Source organism: Nycticebus coucang, chromosome 2, assembly GCF_027406575.1.
Source record: "Nycticebus coucang isolate mNycCou1 chromosome 2, mNycCou1.pri, whole genome shotgun sequence".
In the NCBI taxonomy this organism is placed as follows: Eukaryota; Metazoa; Chordata; class Mammalia; order Primates; family Lorisidae; genus Nycticebus; species Nycticebus coucang.
This window is the reverse complement of record NC_069781.1, coordinates 2,097,038-2,124,931: the sequence shown is the minus strand read 5'-3', so window position 1 is coordinate 2,124,931 and position 27,894 is coordinate 2,097,038. Positions and strand designations below refer to the sequence as shown.

At 54.7% G+C, this 27,894-nt stretch overlaps 1 protein-coding gene across 4 annotated transcripts; it reads left to right on the top strand.

Annotated features, from left to right (window-relative positions):
* Positions 1-1,068: 1,068 nt before the first annotated feature.
* SNAPC4 (small nuclear RNA activating complex polypeptide 4) lies at positions 1,069-26,936 on the top strand. Of its 4 annotated transcripts, XM_053557810.1 has the most exons (24): positions 1,069-1,174; positions 2,940-3,135; positions 4,084-4,130; positions 5,830-6,015; positions 6,179-6,304; positions 7,066-7,144; positions 7,640-7,721; positions 8,793-8,897; positions 8,973-9,045; positions 9,441-9,605; positions 15,164-15,311; positions 15,671-15,777; positions 15,934-16,028; positions 17,900-17,994; positions 19,120-19,199; positions 19,497-19,955; positions 20,714-20,797; positions 20,926-21,175; positions 21,558-21,628; positions 22,254-22,364; positions 23,050-23,077; positions 23,690-25,278; positions 26,396-26,516; positions 26,696-26,936. In XM_053557810.1, the coding sequence occupies exons 2-23, from the start codon at positions 3,006-3,008 to the stop codon at positions 26,507-26,509; spliced, it is 4,224 nt and encodes a 1,407-aa protein (XP_053413785.1). In that variant the 5' UTR covers positions 1,069-1,174; positions 2,940-3,005; the 3' UTR covers positions 26,510-26,516; positions 26,696-26,936. The 4 variants fall into 4 exon arrangements, with proteins under 4 accessions (XP_053413785.1, XP_053413794.1, XP_053413776.1 ...); XM_053557819.1 differs by lacking the exon at positions 1,069-1,174 and having other exon boundaries at positions 1,195-3,135; positions 26,399-26,516; XM_053557801.1 differs by lacking the exon at positions 1,069-1,174 and having other exon boundaries at positions 1,196-3,135.
* Positions 26,937-27,894: the final 958 nt, after the last annotated feature.

Sequence of the window (27,894 nt, the reverse complement as noted above, 5' to 3'; positions counted from 1 at the left end):
GAGCTGGGGCTGCTGGAAGAGTCTTGGGCTGTAGACCTGTTCCAGGGCCCTTAAGATGAGATGGCATTTCATGGGGTGGGAGGATGGCAAGCTGATCACCAGGGTGGCCACCAGAGCCACCTTCTGATGTGCCTTCCCTACACTCCAGCAGGCGACTAGGGTGACTCCAGGTGAAGCAAGGACAGGGTGGATACACAGTCGTTTGTTACACTGTTCTTCCCAGTGTGTTTGAAGTGTTCCATCTCAAAAAGCTTAGAAGTAAAACTCATGCCGCCTCATGTAAGGTCTGTCTCTGCCTCTAAGCTTCATGCCCCTCCAGGACAGGTCCCTTCACAAGGCAGGGAATGAAGCAGGAGGCTCAGTGACCACTGAGGGATCAACAGTTTCATGGCTCCATCTCAATTCTGCTTTCACACCCATCCCCAACTCTGGGCTTGGCTTTACCTGGCTGTAGCCTTTTGCCACCGGGAGTCCAGCCCACCTCCATGGCGGCCGGGCAACCCCTTGATAGTTCTCCCGCTGACTAAGCCCCACGTCTCCCTAAGCCCAGCTGCACTAGCATCCCAGACGTGCCCCACAGTGCTCCCAGCCACAGGAGGCAGAGCTGCAGGCTCCTGTCCCGCACCCTACGGGCCCACGACTGGACCCGGCTGGTGCTCAGTCTCCTGCACCAGCTGGAGACCGTCGGCCGGGGCGGTGCTGCGCGTTTGGGGCCGGGAAATACCTCGCACAACTCCCTCTCGTTGCTTGCCCAACCAAACCCTGAGATTTCATTAACAGAGGGTGAAACGGCCACAGAGAGGTCCAGGGACTGCTGAAGATTACATAACCAGTGAGAGCCTGCCCCCACTACCTTGCCTCGTTGGGCTTCGTGGGAGCCGCGTCGTAATCCGCTGACCAAGCTAGCCGAGGGCCTGCCTGTATCTGTTCCGGCTGGGCTCTCCCGCCCGGGACGTGCGGGAGGCGGTCCCCAGAGCGGCCGCGCGAGGGCAGCACCGAGCAGCCGGCCTCTCCTTGATCCCTGCGGGCCGCAGCGCCTATCCCGGCGTGCTCCGCGCCTCTGGAGGCGGGACTTCCGGTGCGTATCTCTAGTCCCGCAGCCGCCGGAAGCGCCGTGTGAGGGTCGCCCCAGCGACGGTGTGGGCTGCAAGCGGTTTAGGGGCGCGCCTGGCAGGTGAGGCGCTGGGCGGTGCCGGCAGCCACGGGGCTCTCCCCGCGCGGGGTGGGCGTTGCTGTCCCGAGGAACCGACAGCCGAGGCCGGGGGAGGGGGTCGGGGAGCCACCAACGACTGGAAACAGATCCGGCGTGGCCACGACCCTGTCGAGTGGAGACCCAGAAAGCCGGGCTGGGCTGGTGTGGATTCCAGCCGGAGAGCCACTCGGCTGGGAATAGACTGCGGCTCCCGCCTGGGGCGGACGCGGCGAGGCGCAGGCCGCGGCTGCCCTTCCCTCCAGCCGTCCTCTCAGTCCGCGGGGCCCGGGATTTGTGACGCCCTCGTGCTCCGGGTCCTGCAGCCCGTGTTTTCGGTGATCGTGTCGGACACTCGCATCTTACAGGCGTGGCGCCTGAAGCGTGGAGGAGACGGGTTTGCCCTCACAGCTAACACGGGGCTTGGGCCGGTTTGTCTCCCAAGCTAGCGCCTTTAACCCCCTCTCCCCCACGCCCGGTATCCATGGCTTTCTTGGGTTGGGGGCCAGTGGTGAGGCGGAGGCCTGGCCTTTTTGGGTAGCGCTGAGGCTGCGGTGGGGCCTCAGGATCTGGGGTTAGACTGGGTTGACATTTACCCACCGTCTTGGTGGGCAGCCCCTCGTGAACACCCACCGGGAAGGTGGGGGGTCCAGGTAGAAAGCTCAGGACTTGGACTATGACTCTGACCTCCTTCCTACTGGCCATTACTCTCAAGGAGCAGCAAGGGAAAGGGGTGAAGGAACGAAGTAAAAATGAAGCTGTCTTCAAAACACAAGTTGCCTTTTCCTTTAAGGCTGGGCTTCCAGAGCAAAATATACTTTCCCTGGCCTGTCTGGAGGAAATGGCAGCCTTGAACCTGTCAGTGGTTTCCTCTAGGTCTGCACATCTGCTGGCTTTTAGCTGAGTTCACTTTATATGCTTAGAAACCTTTCAGGTGTAAATGATTACTCCAGAGCAGGAAAGAGGGGCTGCTGCTGGGGCAGCTGATGGTGCCAGTTGCAGGGTTCCTTTGTTCTATCCCGTTCATGTGTGGCTTCTATCAGAGCCTCCAGGAGGGAGAGCTCCTGCCAAGGGCAGGGGAGGATACTTCATTTTGTTGTGTGTTGTTTTGGGCTCCTGAATTTGTTGTTCTTTGGAATCTCCTCTGTTAGTGCCTTATTCTCCCACCCTTCTCTCTTCCCAGCTTCCTTCCTCTTTGAGGCTTTCCAGATCAGCGGGTGCTTGTTGAATCAGACACTGCTGTGTGCCGGGTGCTGTTCTAGATGGTGGGGTGTGTGCAGCAGTGAACAGTTTCGCCTTTGGGGAGCTTATTTCCCAGTGATATTAGTGCCTGTCACCTGGTCAGCCTGTGTTCCAGGGGACAGTTGTCAAATGCCCTCCGTGGGTCCAGCTCTATGCCATGAGACAGAAGGATATGCCTAAAGCTGTGGTCATAGGTTTAGATTTCATAGGGACTGTGGGCTTTGTCCTTGTTCACTAGGGACTTTGTCCCTGCACATTGTGCCTTCTGCACTGGGTGACCAGCTCTCCTTTGTGTTGTGTGTGGGAGCAGAGACCCAGCAGTCGGATCATATGAGCGTCCATCCACTCCACCTATGCTGATCATAGCCGTAGAGTGGCCAAGAGACATTCACAGGGTTTTGGTACCTGGCAGAGTGCAGAGCAGCACACATGGGGTGCAGGAGGGTGTGCATCTCTGTCTGGGGAGCTTGGTACCTGTCCTGGAGCAGGCGTCTGCTATTATCTGCAGGCTTGTGTGCCAGATGAGAACTCTTGGCTTCTGACCTCTAGTGTGATTTGGAGGCAGGCAGAAGTCATGGATATAGACGCGGAAAGAGAGAGAATCACAAAGGAGATCAAGGAGCTGGAGAGGATTTTGGATCCCAGCTCCTCAGGGGTCCCTATGGAAGTGTCAGAATCAAGTCTGGATTCAGATTCTGAAGCAGGTAAGCTGCTGTGCACTTGGCCTACTTGGTAAGAACTGCTGTGCTGCCTTCACTCCCATTTGGCCCCATTAAGTAAAATGTGCTGGTGTTGTTTGGCCCGGGCCCTATTTCTTGCCAACATGGGCCTCAGCCCTTACCCAGGTCGAGGGCTCATAACAGTGCCACCTTTGCCAATGGTGGTGACCTCCTTTGTCACATCCACTGGTGGTGTGTCTGCGCCCTGCTCTGCTGCCTGGAAAGAGGCAGGGGAAAGGGTCCTCAGGGTGAACGTGCCTTGTCCCTGTGCTGGGCTTTGTGGTGTCCCATCCTAAGAATGATTGGGCCCAGAGCTTAGCCTGTGGCCCCGCCCATACAGTCAGTGCTACTCATACCCCAGAGTCTCATGCAGTAGCTCCTAAAGGGATCCTGAGGCCCAAGTTCTCCCTCCCCATGAGTCTCCCTAAACCCTGACTAGTGCTTCTCTGATTAGAGACCTGCCTATAGCCCCCCCCACCCCATTCTACTCCCCATCTCTCCCTGCGCCCAGGGTGGCTCTGGGGGGGGACCTTCTGTCTCTTGTAGTCAGAGCCTCTGTGTCTGTGCCCTCCCCTCTGACTGGCTGAGCTCCCTCGGGACCATCCATAGTCTGTAGAACCTTCCTCCATTGTCTCTCTGGTACAAGACAGCACACATGGTCTAGTGAACTCTAGTTCTGTCCCTGTGTGGGTAGGGGCACCTGGTATTGGGCTAGCATTTTTTCAGGTTGACCCTGCCTCAGTCAGATGTCCTCCCTACCCCATCAGGAAGGGAGAGTGAGACTGTTCACAAATCTCACCCTGAGGCTCTCTCATCACCTCTAAGCCCATGGGGCCTCAGACCCTCCTTGTGTGCATTGCCCAGGAGACAGTGGGGGCCATGCTGGCTCCCTGTTCCTGCCTGGGTAACCAACACTGTTTCTATTTCTGACAGACTCGCTGCCTGGTGAGGACTTGGACGCTGCCCATCCCCCAGTCTTGGTAAATACTAGCCTGACCTGGCTGTGGTCCCAGGTCAGACCTGCCCCCACCTTCCAAAGTATCCTGGGAGGATGTGTGTTATAGAAAAAGAGAGACCAGGCTCGGTGTCTGTGGCTCAAGCGGCTAAGGCGCTAGCCACATACATCTGAGCTGGCGGGTTCAAATCCAGCCCGGGCCCGCCAAATAACAATGACGGCTACAACAAAAAATAGCTGGGCGTTGTGGCGGGCGCCTGTAGGCCCAGCTACTTGAGAGGTGAAGGCAGGAGAATTGATTGAGCCCAGGAGTTGGAGGTTGCTGTGAGCTGTGATGCCAAAGTATTCTACCCAGGGCGACAGCTTGAGGCTCTGTCTCAAAATAAAAGAAAGAAAGAAAAAGAGAGACCACCAAGTACAGTAAAGTCTCCATAGTTGGCCCTCTCCCTACACTGACCACCTCCTTAAGGTGACCTGATTTTCACAGACTGGACATGCACCAGATGTGTGTATCAGTATAGCAGGCCTGGTTCCTTATGTTGACCACATGTGTATGTTGACCAGTGTGTGATAGTCCCTTGGGTGGTCACTTACAGAGGTTCTACTATATTTATTGTTGATACTAAAATTGTCTTTGGGCTGGGAACGGTGATTTACGCCTGAAATCCCAGCACTCTGGGAGGCCAAGATGGGTAGATCACTTGAGCTCAGGAGGTGGAGACCAGCTTAAGCTACAGTGAGACATCATCTCTACTAAAAAATAGGAAAAAAAATATTAGCCAGGCCTTATGGCAGGTGCCTGTAGTCCCACCTACTTGGGAGGCTGAGGCAAGAAGATTGCTTGAGCCCAAGAGTTTGAGGTTTCTGTGAGGTATGTGAAGCCCTGGCACTCTACCCAGGGTGACAGAGTGAGACTCTGTCTCAAAGTAAATAAAATTGTCTCCAGAAATAACTGCTATTAACAGCCTCTTGGCTTTTTCTTAAGCATAAATTGATATGGGCGTGTCTTGTGTGAGAGTCTGTCACAGAAAGCAACAAGGCGTGTGCCTGGACCCTGCTCCTCATAGCTTGCCTCACTGTGCCCCAGTATCCCCAGAACAATGGGGACAGTCACAGCACAACTTAGTTCACATATAAGAGCACCTGGCAACTGCCCAGGTATACCAGTTATCATTAGCTGTTTTTGTTTATTTTGGATAACTTTTACAATTTGCTTACATTTTTCCCAAGTCAGTAGGTACAGAGTGACCTCCTGTTTTTAGTGGCCATGCAGCCCCCCTTGTATAGTTTTGGAAGTGTCACCAGCAGATGGGCATCTTGACCATCCCCACCCTTGGTGGCCCTCCAGAGACTGCTCCTGCATGTGATCATCCTAACCATGGCTTGTTGCTGGTGTAGGCCTTATAGAGACACTGCCATAGTTGGAAGCTGCTGGTTTCCTCACCCAGACACTCCCAGCACCTGGGCTACCTCGTGCTGTGGGTTAGGAGATATCCATGTGTCCACTTTGAGAGGGACACATTCTACTCCCAGACATGAGCATGGCCCTGCCACCCTCCATTCATTTCATGGGTCCACATTTGGGTGGTCTCATTCCAGAGCTACCTCAGTGTCCCCCCATGCATGGGCTCAAGACTGGGGCCGAGAGTGTCCCCCAGTGCATGGACTCAAGACTGGGGCTGCAGACATGAGACAATGTCTGTATACCCCATCTCCTCATGCAGATTCCTGCTCATAACCAGGAAGAAGAGAGGTGGACTGAAGGCAGCAATGATGAGGATGATCCCAGGGATAAAACCCTCCCTGAAGACCCAGAGACCTGTCTACAGTTGAACATGGTCTACCAGGAAGTCATCCGGGAGAAGCTGGCAGAGGTCAGCTTGCTGCTGGCCCAGAACCGGGAGCAACAGGTAGAGTTGGGTGACAGCCCTTCATGGTGCCGACACCTCCGAATAAGCCAGACTCCTAGGACCAGCTCCCCGGCTATCTGCCTGTCTTCCACCCAGGGTCTCCTTTTGTACAAGGGGAGTTGCTGTTGTTCTACCTATAGGTGTGCCCTTGTATCTATCACAGGAAGAGATCATGTGGGATCTGTCTGGGCCCAAAGGCCCCAAGGTGAAAGACAGCAAGAGCCTGCCCCCAAACATGTACGTAGGGCACTTCATGAAGCCATACTTCAAGGACAAGGTCACCGGAGTGGTGAGTGGCCAATGGAGGGAGCTCTTCTCCCCACAGTCTGCTGAGTGGTTGTGAATTCTCTTGGGTTCTTTGGGGTAACATTCTCCACCTCCTTAAACTTTGCCTCATCTCTGGTGAAAGTCAAGGCCTCTGTGTGGTGAGCTCACGCCTGTAATCCCAGCACTGTGGGAGGCTGAGGTGAGGGGATTGCCTGAGCTCACAGGTTTGAGACCAGCCTGAGCTAGCTAGAGCAAGACCTTGTCTCTAAAAGTAGCTGGGCATTGTGGCAGGCACCTATAGTTCCAGCTACTTGGGAGGCTGAAGCAACAGAATCACTTGAGCCCAAGAGTCTGAGATTGCTATGAACTATGATGCCATGGTACTCTACCAGGGGGTGACAAAGAAAAAAAAAAAATGTTAAGGCCTCCCTGGGGGGAGGCGAGCTGACCTCTACTGCAGGTGAGCTATAGGGAGTGTCTCCTTGTGAGATGGTCAGTAGGTCTCACTGTGTACATCCCAGTGTTGCCAGCTACAGCCCTGACCTCATCGACCATCATGGAGACATTGAGCCTAGCCTGTGCCAGTTGGCTCATGCCCCAAAGCCACCAATGTGGCAGCAACTATAGATCTAGAGGTCCAGTGTCTGGCCTTGCCTTGGTCAAGTGCATCAGGAGGCCACAAGGGAGGGGCCCTGAGTCCAGGTGTGGGCCCAAGAGGGCATATGTGGGACCTCTCAGGTGAGCACACAGGTCTGTTCATGTCGTACCACTGTGCTCTGACAGGGGCCTCCTGCCAACGAGGAAACTCGGGAGAAGGCTGCCCAGGGGATCAAGGCTTTCGAAGAGCTCCTCGTGACCAAGTGTAAGAGCCCAGGCCAGGCCCCTGGCATCCACTGAGCTCAGGGACCCAGAAGGCCTTCCCCACAGCCCTGCCTCTTCCTGGGGCTGTGCCATGGCTCTCAGACCTCTCTGCTGTGACCTCCTAAACACCTGGCCTTCTCTCAACTGGGACTGGTCACTTGAGCTCCAGCCTTTTCCAGCTGAGCAGAGTCCTTTAAAGGATGTTGGTCACTAGGGGCAGTCCAGGGCCACCACCCTACTTTTTCCTGTCTCTCCTTGCCTTGACTCTGAGTGCTCAGCTCAAGCAGGCCCTGCCCAGAGCTTGTGCCAGGCCTCAGAGGAGCTGTGTTTCTGGATGGAGACATCCAGAGGGCATCAGATCATAACTCCCTCCTCTTCTCCTCTGAAAGTGGAAGTTAACGGTGGTGCCTAGGATTTTAGAGGTGATTCAATGAACAACATGCTTCCTGGGGAACACGCCAGACCTCCCAGTGACATCCTGGTTATTTCTCCTCAGGGAAAAGCTGGGAAAAAGCCTTACTCAGAAAGTCGGTGGTGAGCGACCGCCTACAGCGTCTGCTGCAGCCCAAGTTACTCAAGTAAGTCTACAGATGCAGAAAACAGCCTTCACATGCCAGCACAAAAGTGGCCGCTGACAGCTGGGGCTCAGCATAGGTGCAGATTAGCTGGCACCCTCCCTAGCAGCTGGCAGGTGCTTGTACCTGAACTTCATGCTCCTTCCACTAAAGGAGGCGGCTAGCACCATGGGCCACAGGGGAGCAGGGGGTCAGGCACTTAGCTGTGTGGCTCAGCTACACTTCTCTGGGCCTACGTTTCCCCCTATGAAATAGGGACTGTCCATGAAACCTGCTTAATGTGTTTGCTAATGGGGTGAGATAAAAATGCATTACACAGTGCTGCAGGGGGTGCCATGGTCTGGATGACTGGGGGAGACACAGGAGAGCAACAGGGCCTGGCTTGGATTGGTCACTCCCTCAATAGCAAAGAAGGTCCCCACCTACTCCCGTGTGGTGCCATGAGGGTTAGAGACAGAGGTGGGTGCCTTCAGGCTGGAACCAGCCAGGTTCAGACAGCCTTTCTGGGCACTGAGAGGACTATGGCCAGGCCAAGGGCCCTTAGGGCCCACAGCACCTTATAGCTTGATGTGCATGGTCAGGATTTGTGGTGGTGACAAGAGGGTCCCCAGGCTATGGGAGAGCTGGCTTTCCCTCCCTGGCTTGTTTTAGGAAGGGGGTTATTTACTGTACCACAACCATAGGCCTGAGAAGCTGCTTCTGGCCTCCTTGCTTGGCATAAGCTGGGATGTCTGTAAACATCTCCACCTCTGTACCCTGGGCACAGGGCTGGGAGCTAGGACACTGAAGCTGGGAAGCTGGGCATAGGTGTGGGCAGCCTCTGAATGATGAGGAATTCCCACCTGCATCATCAGCCATTGCAGCCTGAAGCCAGTGGCAGCTGCCACTGCTCCCCCTGTGGGTGAGGAGGCCAAGGCATCCTCAGAATTCAAACCAACTCTGGGTTGTAACTCTGTACTGCTAAGTTGAGTGGAGTGACTAGCCCTGCCCAATGCAGCCCTGGAGAAGGGGAGCTCAAGCCCCTGTAGAGTGTGCATCCCAGCCCAGCCCTCTTGTCTCTGCGCTGCCTTGCAGGCTTGAGTACTTGCACCAGAAGCAGAGCAGAGTGTGCGGTGAGCTGGAGAGACAGGCCCTGGAGAAGCAGATTCAGGAAGCTGAAAAGGAAGTCAAAGGCATCAAGTGAGATAGGGTCTCCGGGAGGCCCCAGGGAAGAGCCCATCAGCCAGGCATGACACAATGCCCTTGTCCCTTCAGCCAGCTCCCAGAGGAGGATTTGCTGGGAAACAGGCTGGACAGCCATGACTGGGAGAAGATTTCCAACATTAATGTGAGTCAGAGCAGGCTGGAGCCCCATGCAGCCTATAACACTGTCCCTCAGGAGTGGAGCATGGGTTGGAGCTGGGCAGGAAGGCCCCACCACCCCCCCAGCTTTCCACTCCGTGGAGGAGTGCATGTTCAGCAGTAGGGGCTTCGTGGGGCCTTCCCTTGTTGATGCGGGTGCCTCTCTTTTTCTGAGATGGATGATTTTAAAGGCTCTTGGCTTTGCCTTTGGAACCAAATGTGCATTTTTGGCAGCGCAAGGCCTAGGGAGACAGACAGAGGCTCTCATCACCTCCCACTGTGGAAGCCACCAGCTGACAGAGTGATGGCTCAGTTTGGAGCTTTGTCTGGGGTGCTCCTGGGGTGGGCAGCCCTGCAAGGCTGAGTTTGTCTTTTGGGCAGTTTGAAGGTGGCCGTGGCGCAGAAGAGATCCGCAAGTTCTGGCAGAACTACGAGCACCCAAGCATCAACAAGCAGGAGTGGAGTGGGGAGGAAGTGGAGCAGCTGAAGGTGATCGCAGCCTCACATGGTCACCTAGAGTGGCAGAAGGTGGCGGAGGAGTTGGGGGTAAGAACTGGGAGCAGGTGTGGAGCCCAGGGGCTGAGGAGAGCTGAGCGCATGTAGGTCCTGGAGGGGAGGTGGGCTGGGTATGTGCAGAGTCCCCAAGGGCTCACCATCGCACCCTCAGAGCCACTGCCAGCCACTCCTAGTTGTCTGCCACAGGCCTGCTGCCCTGGACAGTATGCCCCTTCCACCCCTTCCGGTATGCTCCTGCAGACCTTCTAGTGCAGTGGTGAGACTTTGCTTCTCACCCACATTTCCTTTCTTTTTTTTTTTTTTCTAAGAGACAGCGTTTCGGTGGCGCCTGTGGCTCAAAGGGGTAGGGCGCCAACCCCATATGCAGGAGGTCGTGGGTTCAAACCCAGCCCTGGCCAAAAACTGCCAAAAAAAAAAAAAGTCAAGATGGCAGCGCCTGTGGCTCAAGGAGTAGGACGCCGGTCCCATATGCTGGAGGTGGTGGGTTCAAACCCAGCCCCGGCCAAAAAATAAAAATAAAAAAACAAGCGTTTAATTTTGCTGCCCTCGGTAAGAGTGCCGTGGCGTCGCGTCACACAGCTCACAGCAACCTCCAGCTCTTGGGCTTAGACAATTCTCTTGCCTCAGCCTCCCTAGTAGCTGGGACGACAGGTGCCTGCCACAGTGCCCGGCTATTTTTTGTTGCAGTTTGGCCGGGGCCAAATTCAAACTCGCCTCAGTATATGGGGCCGGTGCCCTACTCACTGAGCCACAGGCGCCACCCTCCTTTCAGTACTTTTGTCATTTTTCTGATTGCTTGAGGAGAGGACTGAGCTCTGTACTTGGACCTCTTGTCTTTAATAATGAAGGCACTTAAGACTGCACTTAGAGAACAGCTTGGTGTGAGACACGCTTTAGATACAAAGGTGTCTGCAATTTCAGTTATTGCCTTTTGAACCTAAGTTTATCTGTTAGGGTTCTTGGGGTTCTGTTTGCAGTGCTTTAGTTCAAATTTCATTGAAATGTCATCTGGGAACATGATCTTTAAAATCTGCTTTTTAAAAATGTATCTTGTTTTTTGGGCTTGTTTTGTTTTTGAAATAGTCTCACTCTGTCTTTCTGAGTAGAGTGCTATGACATCATAGCTCACAGCAACCTCAAACTCTTGGGCACAAGTGATCCTTTTGCCTCAGCCTCCCAAGTAGCTGAGACTACAGGCGCCCACCACTACACCCAGCTAGTTTGTCTATTTTTAATAGAGAAAGGGTCTCACTGTTGCTCAGGCCGGTCTGGAACTCATGAGCTCAAGCAACCCACCTCCCTTAGCATCCCACAGTGCTGGGATTATATACAGGGGTGAGCCACTGTGCCCAGCCTGTTTTTGTTCTTTAATGGCAGACCACCTGATTGTAGTTGATGAAACTAAATTTGCCAAAACTGCTTTTAAGAGAAAAGTATACTCTCCATACTGAGGGCCTGAGAGTCTATGGAAGCCTGTGAAATTGAGTGGGTTATTCTGTTGGATTTTGCTCCCTGAAGTTGTTCAGTTATGAAAGATTATATTGATGTAAATTGGATATGACCTCATGTACCAGTATTAGAAATTATGTATTTAATTGCCATGTAGTTTGGTACATGTAACTTTATGATTGTTATTTACTTGGCAAATTACACTATTTAAAACAATCATTTATCTCTTTATCCTCCTCAATCTTTTTAACCTTAAATTTCACCTTTCTGATAAAAATATTGCCATTGCTGCTTTAACTTAAATTTTCCTGCCCCTTTTTATGCCCTTCCCTTATTTTCAACCTTTTTTTTTTGCGGTTTTTGGCCGGGGCTGGGTTTGAACCCTCCACCTCCGGCATATGGGACCGGCGCCCTTACTCCTGTAGCCACAGGCACCACCCTGTTTTCAACCTTTTTAAAACTTGCCTTTCTCAGGTGTTTTCATGAAGGCAGGATACAGCTGGGTTTTGTTTTTTCCCCCACTTGCCCGGCTCTGATTTTGTTTAGGAAGGGTTGGGCCATTTCGGTTGTGCTGTGGACTCAGGTATTCTTGTCACTGGGTTTGGGCCATTCCGGTTGTGCTGTGGACTCAGGTGTTCTTAGTCTCTGGGTTCGGGCCATTCGTGGTGGGCTGTGGACTCAGGTGTTCGTGGTCTCTGGGTTCGGGCCATTCCAGTTGTGCTGTGGACTCAGGTGTTCTTGTCACTGGGTTCGGGGCATTCGTGTTGGGCTGTGGACTCAGGTGTTCTTGGTCTCTGGGTTCGGGCCATTCGTGTTGGGCTGTGGACTAAGGTGTTCTTGGTCTCTGGGTTCGGGCCATTCGTGGTGGGCTGTGGACTCAGGTGTTCTTGGTCACTGGGTTTGGGCCATTCGTGTTAGGCTGTGGCTCAGGTGTTCTTGGTCACTGGGTTTGGGCCATTCGTGTTGGGCTGTGGACTCAGGTGTTCTTGGTCTCTGAGTTCGGGCCATTCGTGGTGGGCTGTGGACTAAGGTGTTCTTGGTCTCTGGGTTAGGGTGGGCTGTGGACTCAGGTGTTCATGGTCTCTGAGTTCAGGCCATTCGTGGTGGGCTGTGGACTCAGGTGTTTGTGGTCTCTGGGTTCAGGCCGTTCGCGGTGGGCTGTGGACTCAGGTGTTCTTGGTCTCTGGGTTTGGGCCATTCGTGGTGGGCTGTGGACTCAGGTGTTCTTGGTCTCTGGGTTCAGGCCGTTCGTGGTGGGCTGTGGACTCAGGTGTTCTTGGTCACTGGGTTTGGGCCATTCATGTTGGGCTGTGGACTCAGGTTTTCTTGGTCTCTGGGTTCGTGCCATTCGTGGTGGGCTGTGGACTCAGGTGTTCTTGGTCTCTGGGTTCGGGCCATTTGTGGTGGGCTGTGGACTCAGGTGTTCTTGGTCTCTGGGTTCGGGCCGTTCGTGGTGGGCTGTGGACTCAGGTGTTCTTGGTCACTGGGTTTGGGCCATTCATGTTGGGCTGTAGACTCAGGTTTTCTTGATCTCTGGGTTCATGCCATTCGTGGTGGGCTGTGGACTCAGGTTTTCTTGGTCTCTGGGTTCGTGCCATTCGTGGTGGGCTGTGGACTCAGGTGTTCTTGGTCTCTGGGTTCGTGCCATTCGTGGTGGGCTGTGGACTCAGGTGTTCTTGGTCTCTGGGTTCGGGCCATTCGTGGTGGGCTGTGGACTCAGGTGTTCTTGGTCACTGGGTTTGGGCCATTCATGTTGGGCTGTAGACTCAGGTTTTCTTGATCTCTGGGTTCATGCCATTCGTGGTGGGCTGTGGACTCAGGTTTTCTTGGTCTCTGGGTTCGTGCCATTCGTGGTGGGCTGTGGACTCAGGTGTTCTTGGTCTCTGGGTTTGGGCCATTTGTGGTGGGCCGTGGACTCAGGTGTTCTTGGTCTCTGGGTTCGGGCCATTCGTGGTGAGCTGTGGACTCAGGTGTTCTTGGTCTCTGGGTTCGGGCCATTCGTGGTGGGCTGTGGACTCAGGTGTTCTTGGTCTCTGGGTTTGGGCCATTTGTGGTGGGCCGTGGACTCAGGTGTTCTTGGTCTCTGGGTTCGGGCCATTCGTGGTGGGCTGTGGACTCAGGTGTTCTTGGTTCCTGGGTTCGGGCCATTCATGTTGAGCTGTGGACTCAGGTGTTCTTGGTCCCTGGGTTCGGGCCATTCATGTTGAGCTGTGGACTCAGGTGTTCTTGGTCCCTGGGTTCGGGCCATTCGTGTTGGGCTGTGGACTCAGGTGTTCTTGGCCACTGTCCCTTATGTCTTCATTTTACTTTGTGGCTTCCTCTTTCCCTTCCACTTGTCTTGCTGGCTTGATAAAGTCTGAATCCAGATATTCTTCCTGTGAATTTTGAAAATTCTATTGTATCTTACATTCCATTAATGGCTATTTTTTCCTCATTAACAGATAATCAGACACATTTTGTATTAATATTAGAAAGCAAGATACCGGGTAGTGCCTGTGGCTCACTGGGTAGGGTGCCAGCCCCATATACTGAGGGTGGTGGGTTCAAACCCAGCTCCAGCCAAACTCTAACAACAACAACAATAATAGCTGGGCGTTGAGGCGGGTGCATGTAGTCCTAGCTACTCGGGACGCTGAGGCAAGAGAATCACCTAAGCCCAGGAGCTGGAGGCTGCTGTGAGCTGTGACACCATGGCACTCCACCGGGGTTGACAAAGTGAGACTCAGTCTCAAAAAAGAAAAAGCGAGATACCAACGATTTCCCCACGCCAGATTTTTCTTTTTGGGACTCATTTTCAGTCATTATCAGAGCCAGTCTAAGTCCTGGGCAGACTCACTGTAGCTGCACTGGACACCATTGCTCTCTGCTCCCCACAAAGGGCTCCAGCTCCAAGACTCCTCTGTCTGACCCTTTGCTCTTCCTGATCCCACATGGCCTGTTGCTGCTGACCAGTGGCTGCCTGGCAGATGGGACTGGCATGAGGAAGGGTCTTTTATTTTCACTGATGGGGAGCCACCACCCTGAGTTGAGTGTATACCTGCCTAGACGGAGGGCCTGTATGGGCTGATGTCCACACATCCTGTGCCTAGAAGGACCACTTTGTGGCTAATACTGCCCAGAGGTGGTGGCTGTGTTTGTGGTGAGCGGGTGCTGGAGAGCCCTGTGTTGAAGAGTTTGAAAGCCCCAGAACCAAAAGCTCACAGCTGAGTGACACCATTTCCATCTCCAAGTGTCCTTTGTCATGTAGGCACTTGCCTTAGGAGAGAAGGTTCAGTTAATACTGATAAGGTCCTGGGAATCCCTTTCCCATAAGGCAGGGGTCCTCAAACTACGGCCCGCAGGCCACATGTGGCGGTGTGATTGTATTTGTCCCTGTTTTGTTTTTTTACTTTAAAATAAGATATGTGCAGTGTGCATAGGAATTTGCTCATAGTTTTTTTAAAACTATAGTCTGGCCCTCCAATGGTCTGAGGGACAGTGAACTGGCCCCCTGTTTAAAAAGTTTGAGGACTCCTGCCATAAGGAGATGAGTGAGGGGAAGGATTCAGGCAGAATGTCTACCATGTCCACTGAGGTTGGTTTGCTGAGCCAAACCACGCAGGGGGTTGGGAGAGACACTCAGGGGCATGCACTACCTCACAAGGCGCTGCCCAGGCATGGGCAGCAAGGGCCATCCTAGCTCCTCCTCCACCCTCACCTCCCAGCTGCCCTAAGTGAGGACTGCAGAGGGAGACCTCAGAGCTCAAGAATGAGCGAGAAAGTGCTAGCAACTCAGTACGCAGGACAACACTTTTCCCACAGACTCTGCCCAGCCAAGAGCTTCCTACTAGCTAGTATTTGAGTTTGCAGTAGTTTTGGTGTCATGTGAGTTAACTGTTGTGAATTTTCCTTAGAAAATATCAATGTAAATATCTAAGCTCCTTCTCAACTGGCCTTTCCTGGTCCTATCTAGTCGGTTCAGTGTCTTTGCAGCTTGAGGTACCTTCCACCCCACCACGGGATCCTGCTGGGGGGAGGGCCTGGGTTCACAGACGGGTATGGCCAGTCCACTGGAGCACTCAGAGCCAGGTCTGGATGTCCTTCAGCACCCAGGGCAGAGCCCAGTAACACGCACTTGCTTTTGTTTGGGCCTCGGAAAGACTGGCCGCAGCGCCTTCCAGTGCCTACAGAAGTTCCAGCAGCACAACAAAGCCCTGAAGCGCAAGGCGTGGACAGAGGAGGAGGACCGCATGCTCACCCAGCTGGTGCGGGAGATGCGTGTCGGGAGCCACATCCCCTACCGCAGAAGTAAGGACCCTCCTGCCCCTCCCCGCCCCCCACAGGGAGAGCGCTCTGCTGTCCCAGGGCCCTGGAGGCCCATGCCCACCTACATGAAAGCACACACCCACAGGGATGATTCTCTGGGGGCTGAGAGAGACAGAAGTGTAAGGGGCTGTGTTGTCAACCCAGCTGCCCCACAGTTGGGTTCTTTGTGGTCAGAGTGACCTTTTCTATGTGACCCATCTCGGAGGTGGTTGTCTTGGTCCCCAGAAGGCCCCTCTGGTCCTAGTGTCTACTGTGGGAGGTGGGTGTCTTGGTCCCCAGAAGGCCCATCTGTCCTTAGAGACCACTGTGGGAGGCACCCACAAGGCCCATGTTCTCCACAGTTGTCTACTACATGGAAGGGAGAGACTCCATGCAGCTGATCTATCGATGGACCAAGAGCTTGGATCCTAACCTGAAAAGGGGAGTCTGGGCCCCAGAGGAAGATGCTGTAAGTTTGGGCCCAAGGAGAACTGGTCTCTGGCACTTGAACATGGCTATTGGAAGTGGCTGCTGTGCCTCTGATGTCCCTTCTTTGAGCTCAGGGTGGGGAGGTTATGGCTGCATCTGCAGAGATGCCGTGATACTCTGCTGTCCTTTCCTGCAGAAGCTGCTCCAAGCTGTTGCCAAATATGGGGAGCAGGATTGGTTTAAAATCCGAGAAGAGGTGCCAGGTAGGAGTGATGCCCAGTGCCGAGATCGGTGAGTTGGTCAGCGCTGGGTGAGGGAGGGGCTCGCTTGGATGCATGTGAGGTTTGCTCTCCCATAGGCCATGGCAGCTGCTAGGTGACAGAGGCCAGGAGTGACACACTGATGTAGGAAGAATATATGGCTCGTTTTTATCCCTTCCTGCCAGGAACACGATCAGGTTGCACTGGAGATGGGGGATCCTGGTCAGCAGTTTTCCTGACCCGTGGTATCTGAATTCTCCAGATCAGTGATGGACAGCAGATGCCCTCCCTCCTTTTCCTGCTTGTCTGTTGTTGAAAGTGGTTTCACTGAGATAAAGCACATCTATTCAGTGCACTTGTGGAGCTGTGCGACCATCACCACAGTCTGTTTAAACATTTTGGTCACCCACAAAGAAGCCCACTCAGCAACAAAACAGTCCAGTTCAAAGTGGGCGCCGTGCTTGAGTGGACAGCTCTAGGGAAGTCAGACACCTGTCTGTAAGCACATGAAAAGGCATGCAGCCTCACTGGTCCCTGTGAGGCGTGAGTCAAAACCACACACGGATTGGGGTGATGGCTGTTAAAAGTTGGGGTGGGCATGGTGGCTGGTGCCTGTAGTTCTAACTCTCTGGGAGGCTGAGGCAGGAGGGTCACGTGAGCCCCAGAATTGGAGGCTACAGTGAGCTGTGATGGCACTGCTGCATTCCAGCCTGGACAGCAGAGCATGACCCATCTAAAAAAAGGGAAGATTGACCATGTGGGTGAGGATGTGGAGAAACTAGAGCACTTGTCGTTTTGGTGGGGGCGTAAAAAGGTACAGCCACTCAGGAAGATGGTGTGCTGGCTACTCAAGAAGTTAAGCACAGAATCATACCCAGGAAAAGTGGTACATCTAAAACCCTCCAGAATTTTGGAAACTAGAGCTCAAATGTGTCTGTGCAGCAACGTTACAGCAGTGTCATTCACAATAGCTCTAACACGGAAACAACCCAAGTGTCTGTTGCCAAGTGAACAAATAAAATATTATCTGTCCAAACAATGGAATATTATTCAGCCTTAAAAAGAAATGAAATCCTAGTAAATACTGTATTTCTGCAAATTCTGGTACAGCATGGATGAACCTTGAGAATACTATGAACATTCATCTGCATTTTTTAGCGTAGACATAGCTGTTCATTTCTCCCAGGTCTAGCCATGGAGCAGGACTGCTAGGTCCCATGGCTCCTCTGTGTTTAACTTTTTGAGGAACTGCCAGACTGTTTTCCAACGTGGCTGAGCTGGTTCATGTTCCCACTAGCAGTGTGCGAGTGTGCCAGAGTCCCATCTTCTCACCAAGCTCGTCACTGTCTTTGGGGTTACAGCCTCCTAGCGGGTGCAAAGCGGCACCTGGTTGTGATTTTTTTCATTTTCCTAACGACTAATGATGTTCGGCATCTTTACATGTGCTTATTGGACATTTGTATGTGTATCTCTTTGGAGAAACTTCTGTTTGAACCCTTTGCTCATTTTTTTATTGACTTGTAAGAGTTTCTTATATACTTTAGATACAAGTCCCTTGTCAGATATGTTTGCAAACGTTCTCTCCCAACTATGTGTTTTCTTTCAACTTTCTTAATGGTGTCCTTTGAAACATAAAAGTTTTAAATTTTGATGAAGTCCAGTTTATCTATATTTTTCTTTTTTTTTTGCAGTTTTTAGCCAGGGCTGGGTTTGAACCCGCCACCTCTGGCATATGGGGCCCGCGCCCTACCCCTTTGAGCCACAGGCGCCGCCCCTATCTGTATTTTTCTTTTATTGCTTGTGATTTTGGTGTCATATCTAAGAAACCTGTTGCAGAAGGCAGGATGGTAGTAGAAGGTGTCTCCACATCTAAACTGTCTTTGTGTTCATGCCACTTTTCAGGTATCTCAGAAGACTGCATTGCAGCTTGAAAAAGGGACGATGGAATTTAAAAGAAGAGGAACAGTTACTTGATTTAATAGAAAAATACGGTGTCGGTGAGTTGTTGATTCACTTGCTCTTCCAGTTTCTACTACAGGGAGTTCGTGGTACCAGTTTACAGACACCACTGGGGGTTTGGGGTCTGCCCTGATCCCAGGCTGCCTCCCTGTGACCAGCTCTCTCCCACCTCACTTCTTGACAGACAGCAGTTATCCCCGTACTACAAACTGGAACATTTTAATTATAGAAAATGTAGAAGTACAGATGTACTCATCCCCAGAGATAACCACTGTTACTGGTGAACACTTCCCTCCATGTCCTCTGTGATTGTCTAGGAAGAGGCAGCTTCTAAAAATTGACTCATTATGTAACCGAGTATGTTTTACCTGACAGTGTGTCACTAGCTAGTCCTCCTTCTGTCCATGTTGTCTGCCCTGCTGCTGCTGTATCCCAGGGCTGCACTGTTTTCCTAATGAGCAGTATACAGGTTATTCAACCAACCTCCTGTCCACATATATTTAAATTATTTCCCACCCTTTGCTGTAGGGCTAGAATGAGCTGAATAGCTAAATCTTTGCTTATATTTGCACCGTCTGCTTAGAATAAATCCTAGCTGTGGGATTGCTGGGTCCCAGGACACATGGAATGCTAGGGCTATGCCTTCTGTGTCCAGCTGTCCTGCAAACGCCGTGCACTGGCTGCCCTCCTGCCCACGTTGCCTTGAGAGAAAACTGAAGTCATTAGAAACATCTGGTTTGGGTGGCACCCGTAGCTCAAAGGAGTAGGACGCCAGTCTCATATACCAGAGGTGGCGGGTTCAAACCCAGCCCTGGCAAAAAAGAAAGAAACATCTGGTTAGACATGGGGCACATGCACAAGGGCCACGTTTGTGTACAAGCGGGCAATTCTTCCTCTTTGGCTATGCATCTGCCCCACTTCCCTGAAGGGCTGCCACTGCGGATCGGGCTGCAGAGCTATAGGTGCGCAGGAGTCCAACCCAGGTGCAGGCTGGGCAGCATGAGGGTACACAGGAAGCCTCTTTTTCATGACCCCCAAGCAGGTCGTCTAGAAAATAGCAAGCTCAGTTGGGAGCAGAATCTTCCTACTAAGCAGATAAACTTGTGCCATCAAAGATTGTTGATTTGTATGAAGCAATTTCCATGTGGTTTTTGCTTTTGTAGGTCACTGGGCAAAAATAGCTTCTGAACTACCCCATCGGTCAGGCTCCCAGTGTCTAAGCAAATGGAAGGTCATGACTGGGGTGAGACATTTGGTTGTCTTGGAGCTTTACCTGAAGTCAGACAGAAGGCCCTGCCACGGGAGAGCCACTGGGCAGAATATGGGAGCGGGGGTGGTTGAAAGGGAGAGAGGGATGTATGTTTTCTGGCCCTAGGTGGCCAGGGGCAGAGGGAGACCCAACCTGGACACAGCTGCCATCTGCCCAGAGGAGTCCTGCTCAGCTGCTCCTCAGAGGCAGAGCTGCCTGCCTGCTGCCTGTTGTCCTTTGTCAGTAAGCCCATGTAGCTGAGACCTCCAGGCAGCCCTTTCCTCCCCTCAGAAGAAGCAGAGTCTGCAGAGGAGGCGGCGGATACCCCGTCGCCGTCCCCAGTGGAGCTCCAGCTCCAGCTCTAGTAGTGGTGAGACCAGTGGTGGCAGCAGCAGAGACACCAGCAGCAGTGAGGAGTCAGAGGCGGAGCTGGAGCAGTCCCAGGAGTGTGGCAGTGTGCCACTATCCCCACAGTATGTGGTGCCGGACATGGATCTGTGGGTTCCTACCAGACAGAGCACCAGCCAGGCCTGGAGAGGAAGAATGGGAGGCTTCCCAGGATACCCTGCTGCCTCCTCTGACCATCCCCAGGGGTCCAGTGCCACCCAAGCTGGCGGCAAGGAAGCTCCAGGTGAGGAGGTGAGCCAGGCACAGGCTCCCTCCAGGACCAACAGCACTGCCCTGAGGGGTGTGCAGTGCTCACACTCAGCGGACACTCACCCAGCGAGCTCAGAGGGGCTGGCCCTCAAGGTAGGCCCCAGGATGTGCCCCAGAGTGTGTAAAAAGGAGGGAGTGGGCACCACGGCTAGTGCTCAGGGACAGTATGGCAGCCTGGCCACCAGCCAGGTCCCCAGGTATAGATTGACACCCCTTCATTGCTCATCAGAATATTCTGGTTCTAGCTGGTTTGGGAAAATGGTGTCCTAGGCAGCAGCCTTCTCTGCTAAGGCTGGCAGTCTCCATTTTCCCCGACTTGCCTGAGAAGACTTGGACTTGGAGGCATTTCTGAAATGTCTCATCCCTGAGTCAAGGGTAAGGGAGGAAGAGGCAGCGGGAAGGAGCCATTTCCTCCCAACCTCCTGAGTCACTGAGGTCCTCCCATGAAGGGCCTCTGCACACCTGCTGGGATCTGACCTCTCCAGCCAAGAGTCTGCCTGACCTGGTTGGTTTGTGGGGTATTGGGGCCCCCTGGGCACCAGCACTGCTCTGACTGTGTCCAGAGTAGCCCTTTGGGTTGAGTAGGCTGGTCTTTCCTGGGAGTTTTTGGGAGGGGACAGTGAGCCCCAAGGGAGCTGGGCAGAGCACACTTGTGGAGCCTGCCCTTGGCCCGAGGAAGTGGTGAGGGCAAGGAACCCCATGCTTTTCACAGTGGACTGTTCCTGCATAGCATGTGGCTATGCTTTGGAGTTGGGGCGAGTAGCTGTCTATGGCAGCAGATGGGGGAGCCCATGGCTTAGGGCCTCATACACCAGGGGCTCCCACACAGCCTCACCCAGTTCCTTTGTCAGGATGGGAAACTTCTGAAGAAGGTGCCCCTAGAGACCGTGCTGAGGGTGCTCAGGACCAACACAGCCACTTGGAGCCGCACACTGGTGAGGCCTGCTGCAGCCTGCATGCTCTCGCTCTGGTTTGAACATTTCCCTCCCCAGGCTCTGAAGGAAGTGGGGGCGCTCCAAGGGGCTGAGCCTGGCTGGAAGGTCCATGTGTCTTCTCCCTGCAGAAAGAGAAGGTAAGGCAGCCGCCTCTGCCCAGCTCATCTCTGGGGGCCAGCCCTGGCAATACCATGGCCAGGTCCCACATGCGGCAGCTGTGGCGTGGAACCTTCCGGAATGGACGGCAGCGCTGGAGACATGTTCTGCACCGGAGGCTCCTTGACCGCAGGCTTCTGTTGGCCGTGACCCCTTGGGTGGGTGATGTCGTCCTGCCCAGTGTGCAGCCTCCCCGGACGACTGCTGCAGCACCGACCCACGGTACTCCTCCAGCTCCTTTGGGAGCCTCCTGGAGGCCAGGCATGGAGACAGGAAATGTGCCTTGCTCAGAGCACAGTGGGGAAGTGGCCTCAGCAGGAAGCCTTTGGGATGTGCCACAGCTCTGGCCAGGTTCCTGTCCCCAAAGGTTTCAGTGATGACTAGTCAGGGTCCTGGGTGTTCTTCATGGATTGAGCACGGGGGCAGCTGGATTTAGGGTTCTTTGGGTGGTGAAGGGCTCAGAGGGACTGCCCTTTGTCCAGTGGTGGTCATATGGTGCCAGCTCTGAGGCTGTGTCTCCCACACCTGCCTGATGCCCAGTCCTCAGGGCTCTTGGGCCCCTGTGGTAGTGGAGCCACTTTGTATATGTGCCTTTGTCCCCCAGCCGATGGCCTCAGGAGGCAGCTGCAGCACGCGCACCTGACCAGCACTCCGGTGTTCACCCTGTTCATTCAGGTGAGGCCTGAACAGAGCTTTGTTTTCTTTTGCTCTGTGTGTGTATGAAGTCTCAGAGTTGGCAGTAGGTTCACTCCTTAAAGTACAACCCTCCACCGCTCCCAGTTCTTAAAAACTTACTTCCCTGTGGCTCACACCTGTTAGCAAACGAAGGTGGAAGGGGCAGCTGGCTGTTGAGCACTCGCTGCCACCATTGGTTAAACAGTGTCCTGGGAGGGGTGAGAGCTGCTGGGACCAGGCATGAATGAAGGAATGAGGGGGGTGAAACTCAGAACACAGTGGATGCCTGAAGCAGAAGTCAGCATCCACGTCAGGAGGACAGGAAGGCTAGGGGTTCATCCATATCAGGAGGACAGGAAGGCTGGGGTTCATCCATGTCAGGAGGATGGGAAGGCTGGGGTTCATCTATGTCAGGAGGAGAGGAAGGGTGGGGTTCATCCACGTCAGGAGGATGGGAAGGCTGGGGTTCACCCACATCTGGAGGACGGGAAGGCTGGGGTTCAGGGGGAGCCAGCATAGTCCTCAGACTGCTCCAGGCTCCAGCTAAGGCCTCTGATGACCCAGCCCCATAGGGTGTAGCCTGGGAGGACAGGGGGTTTTGCTATCCCTGTGTCCCTCCCCTTAGCTGCTCCAGATCGATACTGCTGGCTGCATGGAGGTCGTTCGAGAGAGGAAGGTCCAGCCTCCCAGGCTGCTCCAGGCTGGACCTCAGGATACCCCACCGCATCTTCTGCAGGTAGCAGGCACTTGGGGTGAGAAGCAAGAGTGAGCACTGCCTTACCTGATACGGTATGGGCTCCCAGGAGGGATAGGGCCCCCCAGCCAACTCTGCTGTGCCCCCTCTAAGGGAGGCATCTGCGTGGCTGCCATGCAGGGACTGTATCCCTTAGAGAGTCCAGGGAGTTCAAGGTAGTACAGATTGAACTGACAGTGAAATGTCTCACCTGCCTGGCCTGTCTCCCCATAAGCCCAGGCAGTAGTCAGGAACCATAGGGCCCATCTGCTGGGGTGCCTGGTTCTTGCCTTTCTGCTCCAGAAACCAAACTTGTATGAACTCAGACCATGAGAAGCCTCGCCCCAGAGCCCTGTCACCTGGGGCAGGGGGCAAGAAATGGTGTCCTGGCCTGAGGACCAGATGCAGCTCTGTGCTGTGGCCCAGGCCTCGGAGCCCTCAGCCCCCTGCCTTTCCCCACAAACCCTATGCTGCCTCGGCCCACAGAGGAGTGTGCTCCAGGGCCCCCAGGGAGGAGCTGCAACTAGTGCGAGGCACAAGACCTCTAAGTCGTCCAAGGAGAGGGCAACGCCAGTTCTAGTACTCTAGCCTTGCCCCCCTGCAGGGGAAGTGGCAAGAGATGGTCTGGGTGTGGGGAGAAGTGGTCCAAGCCCACAGGGGACGTCCTCTCCTGTCCTCTCCTTTTCAGGCACCTCCGAGCGCCCAGGGCACTTCAGGTACTGCTGATGCACTTCTGTCTGTCTTGCTGGGGAAAGGCGTGACCAGCCTCTGTGACCCGTAGCCCCTAGTAACGGGGTCTCATTTGAACACCCCCCCACACACACAGAGATAAAAGGCAGACTTGGCACTCCTATCTGCCCCTGCTGGGCCTGAGGCCTCCCTGGCACAGGGGCCAGAGCGGGGCCGCTTTGAGTGAGGGCTGCCCCTGCTGGCGTTGCTAGTGTGCTCACAGCCCCTGCAGCAGACAGTGCAAGGCCTGGGCTCCTCGGGGGTGATGCTTTGTCAAGTGAGGAGTAGGGAGCCGTGGTCCCCAATAGTCTCAGATTTCTCAGAGATGTTCAAGATGTAGGGGTTTGAGGTTGCTGTAAGCTGTAATGCCATGGCACTCATACTGACTGACAAAGTGAGACTTTATCTCAAAAAAAAAAAAAAAAATTTAGAGGCTGGCCTGGCCAGAACATCCACTGCCCTGGCTGTGACTGGGGTGTTAGGGTTGGGATACCCTGAGTAGGGAGATCTGGGCCAGGCCCCCATGTCCAAAGCTCTTAACTGATGCCTAGCACATGGGCCCTTCAGACATTCAGCTCCGGGGTCTGTCATCCCTGCAGGCTGCCTTTTACCAGATGCAACAGTTCAGAATGCTATAAAGACTGCCACCCACAGAGGGAACAGAGGGCTGGGGTCCTGCCGGGCAGAGCGTGCCCCCCATCAGGTGCCACCACCTTCTCTGTGTGGCCCTCGGCCCAAACCCAAGACCGTGTCAGAACTGCTTCGGGAGAAGCGGCTTCGGGAGGCCCGTGCCAGGAAGGCAGCCCAGGGCCCCACAGGGCTCCCGCCTCGGCTGCTACTCTCACCACCGGTGGTCCTCCAGGCCCCCCTTCCCCCAGGCCCCCATGGTCCCTCAGTCTCCAGTTCTGCCATCTCAAACCTAGCACCCTCTGGGCTGGGGGTCTCTGCAGTGGCCAGTCTGAGTACTTCTGCCTCCCAGCAAGGGGTTGGGACCGCAACCAACGTCCAGGGATCTCCCACACTGCAAACCCTACCCTGTGGGGTTCCATCTGGGGCCCCTGCCCTGGGCCCAGGCCAGGTCCCCATGAGCTGCCACCTGAATGGTCTTGGACAATCTCAGGCCCCTACCACATCCCGTAAGCAGGGCCTGCCAGAGGCACTGCCCTTCCTCCCTGCAGCCCCCAGCCCCACTCAGGTGCCCATGCGGCCCCTCAGCCTGACACACAGGGTTGGGCCACAAGTGGCAGCCAATGTCCCTTTGCCTGTCAGCTGGGTGCTCACAGCCCAGGGGCTGCTTCCTGTGTCTGTGCCAGCTGTGGTGGGCTTTCCTAGACCAATAGCGACCCCTGACCCCACAGGGCTGCCAGTGACTGTGCTGCCTTCCCCGCCTGAGACTTTGACAGCCCAGGGACCCAGAGCCAGTATGGACACAAGACCAGACCCTTCCTCCAGTACAGGCCCCTTGGCTTCTCCCACACACTCCTTGTCACAGAGCCCTGCAGAAGTGGATGGTGATACGGCCTGTGTGCCCAGGACACCTCCCCGGGCTGACCACCCTGAAGCAGAGACCCCTCAGTCCAGCCAGCTGCCTGTCTGTGGTGGTGCTGGCTCCAGGAGTGAGCCAGGAGGGATGCTGGGGTACCCCTCAGGGACACGGGAGCCCAAGGGGCCTCAGCCTGGGCTGGAGAAGGGTTCCCTGGACCTGAGCCTGATCTCCCAGGACAGTGAGGTGGCTACACGGGAGTGGCTGCGGGGACAGCATGGGGTGTGTGTACCCCCACTAGGGAGCAGGCTGCCCTACCAGCCCCCTGCAATGTGCAGCCTGCGAGTATTGTGCGGCCTCCTGCTCCATAAGAAGGCCTTGGAGCATAAGGCCACTTCCCTGGTGGCTGGTGGAGCAGCCAGGGGTGAGGCTGAGCCTCAGGTAGGAACCCTGCAGACCTCTCTCGGGCTGGTACGGAGACAGCTCTGGGACAACCCTGCATACCTCCTGTTGAAAGCCCGGTTCCTGGCAGCCTTCACCTTCCCTGCATTCCTGGCCACCCTGCCCCCGCATGGCGTTCCCACCACCCTCTCAGCAGCAGCCACGAGGGTGGACTCAGAGAGTGAGGACGAGGACCTAGGCCAGGCGGAGCCTGCAGACAAGCATGGGCAGGGAGGCTCCATGGCAGCTGCAAGCCCTGTTCAGGTATGGTGGCTTCCAGCTGCAGCTCCACTTCCCCAGCAGCACCCTCTCCTACCCTTGCGTGTCTGGCGTGCCCAGAGCTGGTGGCGGACAGGCGGAAGTCGCGGGCAGCAGTGCTAGCTGTTGAGTTCCTCAGGAAGAGGAAGCTGGCTCTGACCTCTCCTGTTGCATGTAGTCTGTGCAGAAGTTGTCCCTCTGTTTGGGGCAGTGTGGGAGACAGAGAAGGGGGCCCTTACTGCTCCTAGGCAACCCATCAGCCTGGGTCAGGCACACAGGTGTACACTGCTGGGTTGACTGTCAGCACAGCGTAAGGCAGCGACTGTGTCCCTGCACTTCAGGGGGCCCAGACTCCCTCATGTGTCACCTTCCTGACTGCATATGGGGCAAGTTTTCTAAGCTCTGGGCAAAACTGCTTTCTGTATTTCCCAAGAAGCCTGAAATAAGCAGCATGTGGGATTATGTCCCTAAATCCTCCAGGGCTGCACCACAGGAGCCCATAGCAAGGCCCCCTTCTCCGTTACCACTTGGAGCAACTTGGGGGATGGTCTTGGAGAACCACAGCAGCTGCTGAGAGCTCCCAGGAAGTGGCTCCTGCCTTCCCACCTGAGGCAGTCTGGGCAGCTGTGCCTGTGGGCCCAGCAGCTGGGAGCACACCTGCCTCCCTCTCTAGGGCTGTCCCAGTGAGTGGGCTGCACAGCCCCCCAGGACTGCATGGTGCCCCTCAGGAAAGCAGACTGGCGGCCAGGGCTCTGCTTAGACAAGAGGACAATGGGAAGCCAGAGCTCACATCATGGCTCTAGGGTGTATGCCCTAGCCAGGCGTCCTCAAACTTTTTAAACGGGGCCAGTTCACTATCCCTCAGACCGTTGGAGGGCTGGACTATAGTTTAAAAAAAAAAACAACTATGAACTAATGCCTATGTACACTGCACATATCTTATTTTGAAGTAAAAAACAAAACGGGGGGAAAAAAAAAAACGGGAACAAATACAATCACACCACCTCATGTAGCCCGCGGGCTGCAGTTTGAGGACCCCCTTCCCTAGACCATCACCATGGCCAGTTCTTGCCACTGTGGCTGGTGGTCACTTGTCTTCCCCTGCTTGGATTTCGTGTTTTAGCAGGCCCTAGACTCTGGTGAGGGCTCTGCCCCCTCCAACCTAGACGTCGACGACCTGGATGTACTCAGAACCCGGCATGCTCGGCACCCAAGGAAGCGGAGGCGGCTGCTGTGAGCAGCAGGTGGGTGGGATAGGGTACCACCTGGCAGGGGGTCTGTGTAGCCTTGTGGGCTGTCAGGACAGTCAGTCCCACAGGTGGGCAGTTGACACAACTTCACCCTTGGTCCCCATCTCTCTCAGCACTGCCTCTGAGGTTTGGCTGGGTATGCCTGAGACCCCACCAGGGTGTTTTTGTTATAGGGCAAGGACACCCCAAAAGCCACAGCTGCAGTTAAGGAAGAGGCAGGGCCCCCATCTGCCCCACAGCTGCCATCACCCTACAGAAGAAAGTGGCCAGAGGCCCAGAGAGCTGCCATCCACTGACTGATCTCTGTCCACAGTGGGTAAGGGGAGGCCCTCAAAGTGACTGTCATCACTGGGTTTCCTTGGGCAAACCTGAGCATCTGAAGAAATAAAGTTCTACTTTTTAATTAAAAAGCAAGATGTGCTCCTGTGGTCTGTTGTCTCCTACTGAGCATGTAAGGACCGCGAGGGAACTGGGAGGAGCAGCAGGGTTCGCCATCTCACGGGAAACATGTGGCTCTGACCTTGAGCCAGAGCCTGTGCAGCTACTGGCCCTCCTGTGCCACCCAAGCTTTTTATAGTTTCTGGCTGGGGCTGGGTTTGAACCCACCACCTCCAGCATATGGGGCCGGCGCCCTACTCCTTTGAGCCATAGGTGCCGCCCACCACCCAGTCTTGACCCTAGCAGGTTCCCTGGAACTAGTGGCCACCTGGCTGCCCAGAGTTATAACAACAGCTCCCTTCCCTCCACACGGGTGTCTGGCACAACAAATCCCAGTGGCAGCTCTGTTCCTCTCCAAGTGCTGTGTTCCTCTGGTGACAACGCTCCCAGGTCCAGCTGTCCTGAGTGTCATCACACAGTAACCACCATGGGCAGCCCATCTGCCCCCATGCCCAGTGGCCAGCATGTCCCCATCACGTAGTCTGCCTCGCTCCCAAGTGTATCACTCCATGCCCAGTACTTTACTAACTTAACTCTTTCAACTCCTATGATCTATGGCCAATTTAGAGGTTACTTCATTTCCAAATATTTGGGAATTTTCCAGATATCTTTGTTACCAATTTCTTGCTTAATTCCAATTGGTCAGAGAACACAACATTGTTGTTAAATCTTAGGGACACACCACAAGGATAACACTGTTATCATCGCTTCACAAACAGGAAGAACTGGGCCAGGAGGGCTCGCCGCCGCTGCTTGCACCCCTCAGTGGTGGCACCCAGGACCTGTTTGAGCACCGCATGCTCGCCGGTGCTGCCGACAGCAAGGAGGCCCAGGCAGGGGCATGACCCCTGGGAACCCCAGGAGAAGCCCTCACTGCCCACTCTCCAAGTGATGTTGGGGCACCCTCCCAGCCGAGGCTACTGAGAGGGCCAGG

Excerpts from the sequence above, each read along its gene's own strand:
- SNAPC4 (XM_053557810.1), top strand. The coding sequence starts at position 3,006 with ATGGATATAGACGCGGAAAGAGAGAGAATCACAAAGGAGATCAAGGAG. Across the intron at positions 16,029-17,899 it reads GATGCCCAGTGCCGAGATCG|GTATCTCAGAAGACTGCATT; the intron begins GTGAGTTGGTCA and ends GCCACTTTTCAG. Across the intron at positions 19,956-20,713 it reads CAGAGGGGCTGGCCCTCAAG|GATGGGAAACTTCTGAAGAA; the intron begins GTAGGCCCCAGG and ends TTCCTTTGTCAG.